Source organism: Meriones unguiculatus, chromosome 1, assembly GCF_030254825.1.
Source record: "Meriones unguiculatus strain TT.TT164.6M chromosome 1, Bangor_MerUng_6.1, whole genome shotgun sequence".
Taxonomy (NCBI): Eukaryota; Metazoa; Chordata; class Mammalia; order Rodentia; family Muridae; genus Meriones; species Meriones unguiculatus.
Window position 1 is genome coordinate 95,451,106 of NC_083349.1, and position 12,266 is coordinate 95,463,371.

Sequence of the window (12,266 nt, forward strand, 5' to 3'; positions counted from 1 at the left end):
GTGTCTCTACCCACTTCCCTTTTCTGAAAACTCACTAGTGATATCAAAGAAAAGCCAGGTGGCAGGAAGGCCTGTGGGCCATCCAACCAGCCTCCAGGTCAGGCCTGTCTGCCTTTGGCTGACTTTCTGTCTGCACTGCCTTTTCCTCCACCTGCCCCCTCCCTTCGTCTCTACTGTGCCTTTTCCACCCTCTATGAACATCCTACCAAGGAGCAGAAGGCCAATGGAGGCCAGCCAGCCTCAGCCTGAGGCTGAACAATTCCAAGTCAACACCTCTCCCTCTCTAAAACAGCTGACACTTCTGGGGATTCAGGCCTGAGCAACTGTCATTGCTGGCCACCCAGAGGGCCTGGCATCCAGGTGTCTACCATGTTTGTACTTGATGGCATCAGAGCATCCTCAGTGTCATCGCCTCCAGCCCCACTCGCCCCCACCCCCGCCATCTCTGCATTAGCTGCCTGCTGCAGCCCAACCTAATATAAGAGAAATATCTGGATACTCTCACGTCTGCACTGCTGTTTTTGCCCCCCAAGCACAGGCACAAGGTTGCCCGGAAAGAGTCCCTGGGGAGGGTGTGTCTCCAGCTCCTAGCCAGCCCTGGAGTCTCTCTACAGTTCTGGCTATACTCTCAGGCTCTCACAGCACTTGCCAGCTCCACTGCCGCCTGCCCCAACTTCCCTAGGCCTGCCCCACTGAGGCTGGGTGTTAGGCTGCCACTACACTCCGCAGGGAAAGCAGGGCTCCCTTGGTCTGGCCCGGTGTACCCTTCTCCGGACTTGCTCCTTCATTTGTGGAATGGAGACCATGACCCTGGCCCTTGCCAACATCAGTGCACTGAAGAGGAAAGTACCTCTGAGGAGCAGGAAGGGAACAAGAAAAGGAAAAGAAGGGAGAGCAGCAGTACAGGGGTGCAAGGTGAACTGGACATGTTGGGGCTCCAGCCCACACCGTGTGAATCTAGGCCAGCACTTTGTGGCTTATCTTTCTTCCTTCCGGTGGAACCTTTTCCTATGCAGGGCACAGAGCAGCAGCCTCCATTGCTTTCCTCCAAGGACTCCTGTGTAGAGGGTGAGTGAGGTAGATAAGCGAGGGGCCAGTAGTCACTAAGGCTCACCCAGCCTTTACTGAGCCTCCAACCGGCTACACAAAGCTAGAGGCAGAGAGCTGTACCCTCAGGGTGTGATTCCCAGCAAAGAGCAAAGAGCACAGGGTACAAGCTCACGGGGGCTGCCGGGCTGAGCAGGGAAAGCGCCTGGTGATGGGTGGGCAGTGACTCAGGACAGCACTGGGGAAAGAGCAGGTTTAGAGAGGGTTGAGCCTCGGTGTGGAAAGCCTCCAGGGGATCAAGACACCGAAGCATCCTCGAGCTGGAGTGGAAAGGCAGAGGTAATGGATGAGATCTCAGTAAGAGAGTAAAGTGGACCAAGATTCATCTCTTAAAAGTCCCTGCAGGTAGGGGGCACTCACAAAAAAAAAAAAAAAAAAAAAAAAGACCCAGAAAAAAACGCTCCGAAGAAAGCTTTAAATAGAAGATGAGGGCTGTGGCAAGGAAAAGAAGACATTAGGGAAGGCAATTGCTGCCCAAGTAAAGCTATTTCCATTAGAAAAGATGGAATAAAACCGCCATTTATGAAGGAAAAGTGCCTCCGTGCCAGAACAGAGCATCTTCAAATGTGCTTCCTAACTGCATGCTACAGGAAGCCAAGCGCTCAGGCGAGTCTTCTGTGTCCAGCTGCTGGGATGGACACCCAAGTGAATAATGCCCTGACCACTACTATAAAAAAAAAAAAAAAAGTTTCACAAGACCTAAGTCGTAAGCTGGGTGTGGTGGCACATGCCTGTGATCCCAGCACCCAAGAAGATGAGGTGTTCAAGGCCAAGCTGTGGGGGAGGGGCAGCTAGGAGTGATGTCGGTGTCTCTGGGCAGATAACAAGGAGGCCAGCGCAGTAAGGAGGAGGTGACCCCAGCTCTGAGTGCTCCAGCCACTCAGACGGGATAACACTCAGACCTTTGGCGCTGTAGGCAGTCATTAGTGACTTTGCTGACAGCGAGCTCTGTGAGCGGCTGGGCCAGCGCAGAATGGAAGCCATAAAGCAGTGTAATGGGTTGAGGCATTAATGGGACTTGAGGTAATGGAGACACACTTCTCCTCTTTCAGTTATTTTGCCAGTAAAGGGAGACAAGGTGAAGTAGGCAGAGGACCGAGGTTTTGGTGGTTAGAGTGTTCTGTCGTCCTGTGGACAGAACAGAGAGATTTAAATATAGTTTCAGGAGGAGGGGGGTGGAGGAGAAGAGAAAACAACGGTGGGAAGGAGAATGAGCTGACAGTAACAAACCCTGGGTGCCAGGCTCTGTGTGGTACGTGTGATTTCTTTAGCCCTGAGATTGTTGCATTTCACAGAGGAGAATTCTGAGGCACAGCGAAGTTGGGTGACTTTCGCAAGGTCCCACCGCTAGTAAGTGGCAGTCTAGCTTGGGTCTGGATACTCTGCTGTAACGTCCTGAAGGGAGTGGGTGCGTGATTTCAGCCGGCCTGTAGCAGGAAGGCTTCTCGGCTGGGAAACAACACCATTGAAGAAAGCTGACTTCTGTGGAAAGATTCTTAGACGTGGCTCTGTAGGGTGAGACATCAGGGCATGACACGGGATCAAAACAGCTGGGTCTTGGAATATGAGAACAAACAAACTTACAAAACGGCCCCTCAGCATGGTGACAAAAGTGATCTGGAGAGTGAGCGCCCACAGCTCTCTTCCTGTGACTTTATGCTCTGTCAGTCTAGAAGTTTTGGTTCGAGGGTATGAGGGCATTTCCAGGAGCTGCAACCAAACCTTCCACTGAACTAGAAGCTGATGGCCAGCAAGATGGCAGGGCGGGTTAAGGTCACCTGCCACCAAACCTGAGTCCAAGCCTAACACCCACAGAGTGGAAGGAGAGAACTGACTGGCACAAGTTGTACACACACACACACACACACACACACACACACACACCGAGGCACAGGTGCACCAGCATACACACACTGAACTAAAAGCTCTGACTTCTCCTGGCCGCTTTGGGCTCCTGATGTCTTTGAGTCAAGTGACTAAGATAGAAATCACAGCATTAGTAATAGTAATTGATCTAACCACCAGGAGAAATTGAACTTAAGTTCCTTACGGGACTTTGGTACTTAATTCTAGGGCCGGTGGGGATAGTATGTTTGTGGGTGTATGTGAGATAGTTATATCATTTTAGGTGGAATTATGATTTTGTTTTGTTTTCATTTGGAAAGTACGAATGACATAAGGAAATGCGATTGTCTGCTTGACAAGGAAGCCAATGCAATAAGCCAACCCTTTTCCTGTTTATTGGTTCTGGGCCGAGGAGATGATGGCTCACGAGGTAGAGTGCTCGCAATCAACCTAACAATCTAAGTTCTAGCCTCAGGATTTAGCTGGTAGGAGAGAACTCAGGAAGTTGTCCCTTGACCTCCACATATGTTCCATGGCACATGTAAGTCCAGGTATATATGTATACACCTCTACAAAAATTTAAATAATAGATATTTTAAAAATAAACACAAGCCCAGCAAATACACCGTCTCCTTTGGTTTTGCTTTTTTAATCATCTGTCACATAGTGCAGCAAACAAGGGTCCTTCACACAGGCTGGGAGGGACTCTCTCATGATTTACTCTCCTCTACGGTTGCCTCAGTGGAGGAGCTGAGGCAGTGTGCTCAGCCAGACAGGGCAGCCCTGGGCCAGGGCATAGCAGCTGTCTCTGCACCTTCCCAAGCACCCCAGTACGTGCCCCCAGGACTCAGTGCTGGCCCCCAGAGCAGTGCAGGAGTGGCTCTGTGGGTGGCCTGTCTGTTGTTCCCACCTCTAAGCCTAAGTGGTGCTAAGTCAAAGGCACTTATTTGGGGGCACAGCTTCCTGAAACTACCACGTTCTCAGGATGTGGCTGGTGAGGCAGTAACAACACATCCAACCCCGGAGAAAGGTTGCTGCCAGTTTGGGGGTGGCCTGTTACCTCTCCTAGACTCTGAGAGCAGGCAGAGGCATCCTTCAGATAAGGTCCTCCAGACACCAAAGCCTAGAGACAGCATGAGCAGTTGAGCCACTGGTCCAGGAAAAGATATCATGACACTAGGCATGATTTCCAGAAATTTATTGGAAACACAATACAAACTGACAGATAGATGGCCTCTCCTACAGACAGACAGGCCACACTGGCAAGGCATGGGAGAGAGCTTTCCTGAGCACTGAGGCCTGCTCTGGTTAGTGCTCATGGCTGGGGGAAAACAGACTCTCGGAAGAGAGGAACAGGCATGGGGCGCACACAGAAACCAGGACATGGCTTTCCGGAGGGGAGCACAAGGCGGGGTGCTTTAGTGGGCAGATTCCTCCAAAGGAAAGCAAGGACAACTGTGAAGAAAGGCTTTCCCTCCCTCCCTGTAAAGCAGAATGAAAACAACCTACAAAACCCAAGCAGGCCACTCCTCTGCCTCCTTCCCCAAGGTCTTAGCACTGCCTAGAACTGCCAGGTTCCGAAGACATAGCACACAAGGGTAGATGTCACAGGGCTGCTCTTCATCAGCCCATCCCTACTCTCCACTGCCACAGGCTGGGGGTGGGGCCCACAGCCTCCCAGGGTAGCTGGCTTCTGGCTGCAGCCAGCTAGTGGAAGGCACCCACAGAAATCCAGAGGGCAGGGGGAAGAGGCCACGTTCTTCCTCCCCTCTTTGACTCCTCATGGCTTGGGTCCTTCCCAGTGGCCCTGGCCTGCAGCAGTATGGCCTCTTCGCTGCATACAGCAGATCCCCCTTCCCCTCTGCTCTTTTTGCTTCTGTACTGAACCCTAAAAACAAGTTTTGCTTTCCTAGTTGGGCCCTGAGTGATAGACACTGGGCCGCAGACAAGGCAGTGCTGTGGGAGCTTCCAGCAGCCTCCTCTGGTTCCCCTCTTTTGCAAATCCTCAGTTTATCAGAGTGGTGGCGATGCCTGGGCCCAGAAGGGACACCTTGCACGGCGTCTCTTGAGTCCTCCCAGGGGACCTGGCAGTGCCATGTGCCTGTGAAGATAGTCTCAGTTTGTCTACTCGTCTGCTCACTGAGCAACAGGGACCTGCCATTGACACAGACGACGGCAACATTGTGGGCCCAGAAAGGCTGCGATGAGAGACCCTCTCAGCACTTTGTGCCCAGAAAGGCAAAGGCCTGACCAGGTCTCTTGGAACCTATCTTATTTACCCTGGAGCACTCCTTCGGTGTTCTGAGTTTCCCAGTAATCAGGGGGAGCAAAAATGCTTAAGTTATGTGAGGACAGTGAGGCTGCAAGAGCCAGCTCTCACAAACAAGGTGAGAAAGAACATTCTGGATACATGTGGCTCAAAATGAGCTGTGCTTTTCCCAAAGATAACTGTGACCCAGGCTAGGACAGGCCTCTACTAGCCCTGTCTAGGCTCTTCTCCAGATCTCTTGGACCCGGTATAGAGAATGAAGCCTCAGCAGTCAGGGTGACTCTGGTTAACGCGAAGAGCTTGCCATTCGTGATGTGACAGGGTAGAAGAGAAGAGTGAACGGGGGAGGCAAGGTATTTCTCCCTGTAACTAAGTGCCACATAAACCCGGCTAGGGCCGGAGACAGACTATTGCATCATACCTCCTCCCCCTCCTCTTTCTTCTTCTTCAGAGAATACCTGTGGTGGTTTGAATACAAATGGCCTGGGTAGACTCATGTGTTTGAATGATTGGCCCAGGGGGAGCGGCACTATTAGAAGGCGTGGCCTTGTTGGAGTAGGCGTGGCCTTGTTGGAGGAAGAGTGCTGCTGTCTGTGGGCTATGCTAAGTGTGGCACAGTCTACTTCTGCTGCCTGCAGATCAAGATGGAGATAGAACTCTCAGCTCCCTCAGCACCTTGTCTGCCTGCATGTCTCCATGCTTCCTGCCATGACAATAATGGACTAAACCTCTGAAACTGTAAGCCAGCCCCAATTAAATATTTTCCTTTATAGAGCTGCCCATGGTCATGGTGTCTCAACAATAAAAGCCTTACTAAGATAATACTCCACAGGCCAGTCGCTCCCTCTCTTGCTGATGGGGGCACACAGGGAAATGCCAGTCACCTGCAACTGTTTCAAAGAGCACCACTGACCCAGGCCCCACCTGCAAGGCCCAGCAGTGGTAGGAACTTGCCAAAGCTGTGTAGAGGCCTATGATGAAAAGTAGCTCCTCCTCAGAGGAGAGGACAAGTAGCTCCCCCTGGGAGAAGAGAAGGCAGCAACCCTGGCCAATAGCCTCAGCCACACACCCCTACTCTCTGCTGCATGAAACACAGACTTCCAGATGTCATCATTTTTATGTCAACTTACTCGGGGGTTCAGTTCTAGCTGTGGCCACTCTGCCTTGCAACCAGTTTGGAGTACCTCCTATCAGCCACCCAGCTGCTTTAAGACACAGGCCCCAAGGTGGTTGCAAGGTCAGACTCTAGGCATGTCACAGTGCTGGGACTCCATGCTCCACAGCCTGTCTCTGCTAATGGAGAGATGGCCATGTCCTCTGCTCAGGGAGCTACTTTGGTGACTGCAGCTAAGTGTGGAGGCTGTCAGAGGAGCCATCTGGGAAGTCTCCGAGGGCTGGTATCCAGGGCAATAAAACAGGCAGGTCTCCAGGGGCCTCGGCACATAGGCTCACAGAAACACTGAACTGTGGGAGTGAGGGATTGCAAGGCCATCTACATAGCTTCATATCTACAAATAGGATTTCCATCCTTTACCCCACCCCTCAGGCCCAACAGAGTCTATTTAAAATAAAATGGGAGGATCTGTGACCCACTGTAGGAGCCTTCCACCAAGCTACAGATCTTTGTCAGCTGGTTTAGCTATGAGGGAAGAGGGCAATAAGCCAATAGTTTGTCACAGTGATGTGCACTCTTGGCTCAATCAACCTGCTCTCTGGGGAGCTCTCTAGGACCGAAGGGAAAACAGTCCAACCCCAGCTTCTCTCCAGTGACTAAACAGATGCTGAGAGTCACTCACAGGCTGACCAAGGTCAAGAACCTTCTGTTCCTCAGACCCTCCAGCTCCACAGAGGGTGGGAGCAAACCCTGTACAGGATTTCCAGTGAGGAAAGAAAGGCAGCCTATTGAGAAAAAGCCAAGAGATACAACAGCAAGGGCAGGGAAAGATTACGAACTGCAGAAACATTGGCACATTCTGAAGGAGAATCCACTCAGAAAGATGCCGTGTCCCTCCTGTACATAATCTCTCAGCATGAGACAGTGGGGTGGACACATGCAGGGCCGTGGGGCCTCCATGGCTGAGCCAGCTGCTCCTGGGAGGTGAAGACTGGGAAGCGAGGAGGCTGGTGGCTCCCTGCTTGCCTCAGCTCTCAGACAGGTCCATTCCGGGACAGCAAGGTCTCTGGGAATGAGGCTAGGCGCCTCTGGTTCACACATGGAGTCACGGATTAGGATTGTGCAATCCTACAGTTCCATCCCTGCCCCCTTGGGCCTCAAAGGGGTGTATGCAGAGCTCTCCCACCGAAGGCGCCACCTTCTTCCCAGGCATGGCTGTGACCAGCAGCGGGACAATAGCAGGTCTTGAAGTACAGGATGGAAGAGGGACAGCTCAGTCTGACACACAGCAGGTAAGTTCTGGAAAAGGGAAGAAACAAGATCAAGGCTAAACAATTTCTGATAGTGGGAGTGCACTGAGAGTGGAGGGTGGAAGCCTCCCACCAACATGGTGACCGTCAGGGAAAGGAAGGCTTACAATGTGGTTTAGGGACAGACCAGAGCAAAAATTCCCCCTAGGTCATGAAAACGTCCACGGGACACCGAAGCATCGAAGCCAGGATTTGGATGCCGGCACAGTGGCTGCTGGTGAGATGCTGGCACCCCAGATGGCTCGGAACCTCCCGCTGATTTGGAGGAATGAGGAGCTCACACACCCAGCTGAGAGGCAGCCCACACGGTCTTCAGCCGTTGGACTCATCACAGTGCCGACACTCACAGGCTGTGAACGCACTCTGTAGGAGAGTGAGCCTTAACTCCCAGGGTCACAGGGTCGGAACTGCTCCCCTGCCTCTCCTTTCCCCAGATTGTCAACTCTGTACTGTCGTGTATTGTCTGTATTGTCGTGTGTTACTGCACACACGACAGAAACAAGTTACTGGACAGCAGACATGGCTGCCACCATTGTCTCCCATTACACAGCAGGATGTGGAAGGTGCTGAGATGGGATAAAGTGCTCAGACATTCTCTCCCAGAATCCAGTGCAGCTCAGGCAGGACCAAAACATTCAACGTTACAGGCTTGGTCCATCCTGAGCAACAGAGGATGCTGCTGAGGTAGAGACTTTGAGAACAGGGAAGGCCTATATGCAGAGCCTGGTCTCCAATATGGACTCATCACACATGTTAAAGGTCCAAACTTAGTTCAGCAACCAATCAACAGCTGCCTTACTGGTCCTCTTGTATGCTATATGGTTGCTTTATCTAACCTTTGCCAGAACTGGAGGAAGATCAGAAAGACTGAGAGCTTGTTTAAGTCCTCACACAGCAGAGGACAACAGCACAGAGTCAAGATTTGAACTCAGCTCTTAACTCAGATCAGGTTTTCCCACTCCACTGAGACTCCCTTTCTCCATTCATTCCAGTGTTTCTGTTAACAGTGCAGTAAGAGTATAATGCCTTCTTCAATGTCCAAGTTCTAAGTGTGTCAGTGTCTCTCAGACATCTGCTCCCCCACCTCTGGTGGGGAAGGCAGGGGCTCTGTTATTCACTTGTCTTCACAGACAGAGAACACTTACTTGCATACAGTATACAGAGGTCATGTTTCTGACCTACCGTGGCAAAGTTTTGCTAAACTTACCTGGTCGGGTTTCAGAGCAACCCCCCTTGCCGGGAGCTCAGGCTCTGAAGTTCAGGCACATAGGTGGCTCTGAGACAGGCTACCTCTCTGTATCCCAGCAGAGCCGCAGTGCTCACATCTGCCCTCACAAAGCTGTCGCTTCACTCTCCTGCCCGGACCTTCCCCAGTCCCACCGAACGTCAGTGAAGCAAGAGCATCGGGCACCCTCAGGACTCCAGATACAGCAGCAGTAGCCTACAGCCCCAGGAAAAGGTCTAATTCCCAGGTCTCCTTCTAAGACCAGACGGAGCCTGAGTCATTTCTCTTTTTGCTCATGCGCAAATGTGCTCATCTGCGCTGGCCGCTTTTGTCGTTGCTAACTCTTAATCGTAAGCACTTACTTTGTTTTCTGCAAAATGTTCCCTATTGGTTTGACTACTCAGAAGTACTTGAAGCCCGTGGACTTGAAGACTCTGCCCTCTGATCAACCGATGCCACAAAAGCAATCTCTTTTACAGTTTCTAGTTGCAGGCTTCTGAGTTCATGTCCTCCCCTTCCGAAAATCAGAGAATTCACCATCCGAATCTTGGAGGCTGGAAAGCAGATGGCGAGTGAGACTATGCATGTGAGAAAGGCAGACTCGGGCCGGCGAGATAGCTCAGGAGGTAGAAGGCACATGTGTGCAAGCCTGACGGCCCGAGCGTGAGCCCTAGAACCCAGACGGTGGAAGGAGTTGTCCTGACCTTTACATGTGTGGTCTTACATGTATGTATGCATGTATGCATGAGTGCATGAACACACACAATCATATACACACTCTCTCACACACACACACACACACACACTCACACACAGGCCTGAAAGCTGGACTTGAGGCTGGCAGGGACGCTGAGAGCTCAGTTTGTCCAAAGAATCCTCAAAGGGCTCAGAAAATGATACCAGGAAATAGAGGGCGAAGACTGAAAAAAGAGGGGTGAGTTGGAGGAGTCTGGAGAAGCAGGTCCAGAGCTCTCTCCAGCCCAAGTCCATGGGAAACTGTCCATGCCCCACCATGGATGTGCATTTCTAAGGCAGAAAACAGTATCAAGCACATCTGAGGGATCCAGTGTGTGCTCTGAGTGGTGATCCTCCAGCCTTCTCCCTAGTGAGCTTCCAGAAGGCAGGCAGCTAAGCACGTGCCCTCCAGGAAAGACACGCCCTGGCCTTTGCAGCCACCCGGCTGCCACTCAAACCCACCATCCCAGTGTGGTGCTGTTGTTTCCTGAGGCATTGCAGACTGAACTGAGGCCTGACCTGTGCCAGGTAAGCACTCTACCAGCCTCAGCTTCCTTCAATAAAGGCCACCAGGAGAACGCCTCTAACACAAATGCTAGAGAGCAAACACAAAAGCGAGAACATCATCAATGTCCTCTGAGAAGTGAGAAAAGAGTTTACATGAAGCATAAACAGCAAGATTTTCTTTTTTAGGAAAACCAAGGTGGACAGGCATGGAGGGGTGGAGCTCCGCCTCCTGCAAATGGCAGGTTAATTTGTATTGGAGTAACTCTCCAGGCAATCAACTTTGGGCAAAGTATTAAAAAAAAAAAAAATGGAGGCATTGGAGAGGCTGTAGTGTAGGACCACGTGGGACCAAGTGAGGGCTACTCTCAGTCAAAGCCTAGGAGACCTTGAAAAGGAAGACGAGGCAGCCCTCAAATGTTCTCACCCACACCCCGAATCCCAGGCTCATTTCTGACTGGTAAGGACAGAGGGGGACACCAAGAGCCCTGGAAACATCGGAGGTTAGTGATCTGAGAGGAACCTTATGGCACCTGGGCTGGGAAGGCACAATTTTGAGTTTAATTTCTGCCAACCTACAGGGGCTGGGTCAACACGATTTTTCCCACTGAAAACCCACAAGGCTAAGTAAACGTGAAGACCTTTTCAAACCTTTAAACCAGTGGTTCTCACCATTCTGAATGCTGTGACCCCTTAATACAGCTCCTCATGCTGTGGTGGCTTCCAACCATAAGATTACTTTCATTGTTACTTCATAACTGTAATTTTGCTATGTTATGAATCATAATGTAAACATCTGTGTTTTCTGATGGTCTCAGGAGGCCCGTGTGAAAGGGTCATTTGACCCCCAAAGAGGTCACAGCCCACAGGTTGAGAACCGCTGCTTTAAACTAAACCTCCACAGAATCCCAGTGATCGGGGCTGGAGAGATGTCTCTGTGGCCAATGTGCTCAGCACACACGCATGGGGACTGGAGTTCGGGTCTCCATAACCCACATAAAATGCCAGGTGGGCATGGCGGCCCACCAGTAATCCTGGCCTTGGAAGGGGGAGATGAGGATCCCCAGAGCAACAAGCTGGCTGGCAAGATTAGTCATAGTGGACTCAACTGAGAGACCCTACCTCAGTGAGGCAGAGGAGTGACCATGATTCTCAACACCAGCCTTGGCCTCCACATCACATGTACTGGCAAGCCCCCACACATGCAACATGTATACAGACACATGCAGATATGCACTGGTAAGACTCCCCCACATGAAAACATGCACACACACACACACACACACACACACACACACACACATTCACGCAGACACACACAAACACACACATGGACACATTCACCTCCTCCCCCCTGTCACACAAAAATGGAAAAAGAAGAAAACAAGGATCAAAGTGATTTTCCAATTTAACTACTTGCTAGAGCAAAACTCAGGACATGGCTGAGGAAATGGAAGCCAGTGTCTCTGTAGCTTGTCAATCACGGTGACTTGTATTCTAAGTATCAGAGAGGAGAGACAGGAAAATGGAACTAATAATCAAAAGAAAAATGTCAGCAGGAAACAAATGTGAGAGTTAGCTGTTAGAAGGAGCAGGCATAGAATCAACCTATCTGCTGTAAATATGTCAAAGAAGCTATAGAAAAGGAGCCGCAATGGGTGACAGTGTGGTGTGTTTCATTTTCTTCAAAAGACACTCACTATATAACTCAAACTGGCCTTGAACTTGGCATGTATCTGGACTTGCCCTGAACTTATGATCCTCCTGTCTCAGACTGTCTCAGGAGTCAGTTCCAAGTGCTGGAATTACAGGCATGGCTGCCCCTTTGTTGGATTTTAGAAATAGAAAAGGAGGGTGTGGGCATGGTGGCACATGCCCTTGATTCCAGCCCTCAAGAGGCAAAGGTAGTCAGATCTCTGTGAATTCAGGCCAGCCTAGTCTACATAGCAAGTCTAGGCCAGCCAGGGCTACAGTGAGACCCTGTCTAAAAAAAAGAAAGAAAGAAAGAAAGAAAGCAATAAATAAGAACTAGATGGCCAAGCATGGTGCATACACTTTTAATCCCAGCACTCAGGAGATAGAGACAGGTGGATCTCTGTGAGTTCCAGGCCAGCTAGGGCTACAGAGATCCTGTCTTAAAAATTAACTAGTTAATTA

General features: G+C 50.9%; 1 protein-coding gene across 4 annotated transcripts in view; it reads right to left on the reverse strand.

Annotated features, from left to right (window-relative positions):
• Nucleotides 1-4,134: 4,134 nt before the first annotated feature.
• The window catches only part of Mta3 (metastasis associated 1 family member 3), a 186,210-nt gene continuing 178,078 nt past the window's right edge, over nt 4,135-12,266 (reverse strand). For 3 of the 4 annotated variants that reach the window (XM_060363670.1, XM_060363673.1, XM_060363654.1), the window contains exons 17-18: nt 9,233-9,424; nt 4,135-7,634 (exon numbers count right to left, since the gene is read on the reverse strand). In XM_060363670.1, coding sequence (XP_060219653.1) covers nt 9,267-9,424 — 158 coding nt within the window. In that variant the 3' untranslated portion in view covers nt 4,135-7,634; nt 9,233-9,266. The remainder of the gene's footprint in view (nt 7,635-9,232; nt 9,425-12,266) is intronic. The other variant, XM_060363659.1, reaches the window with a different exon arrangement.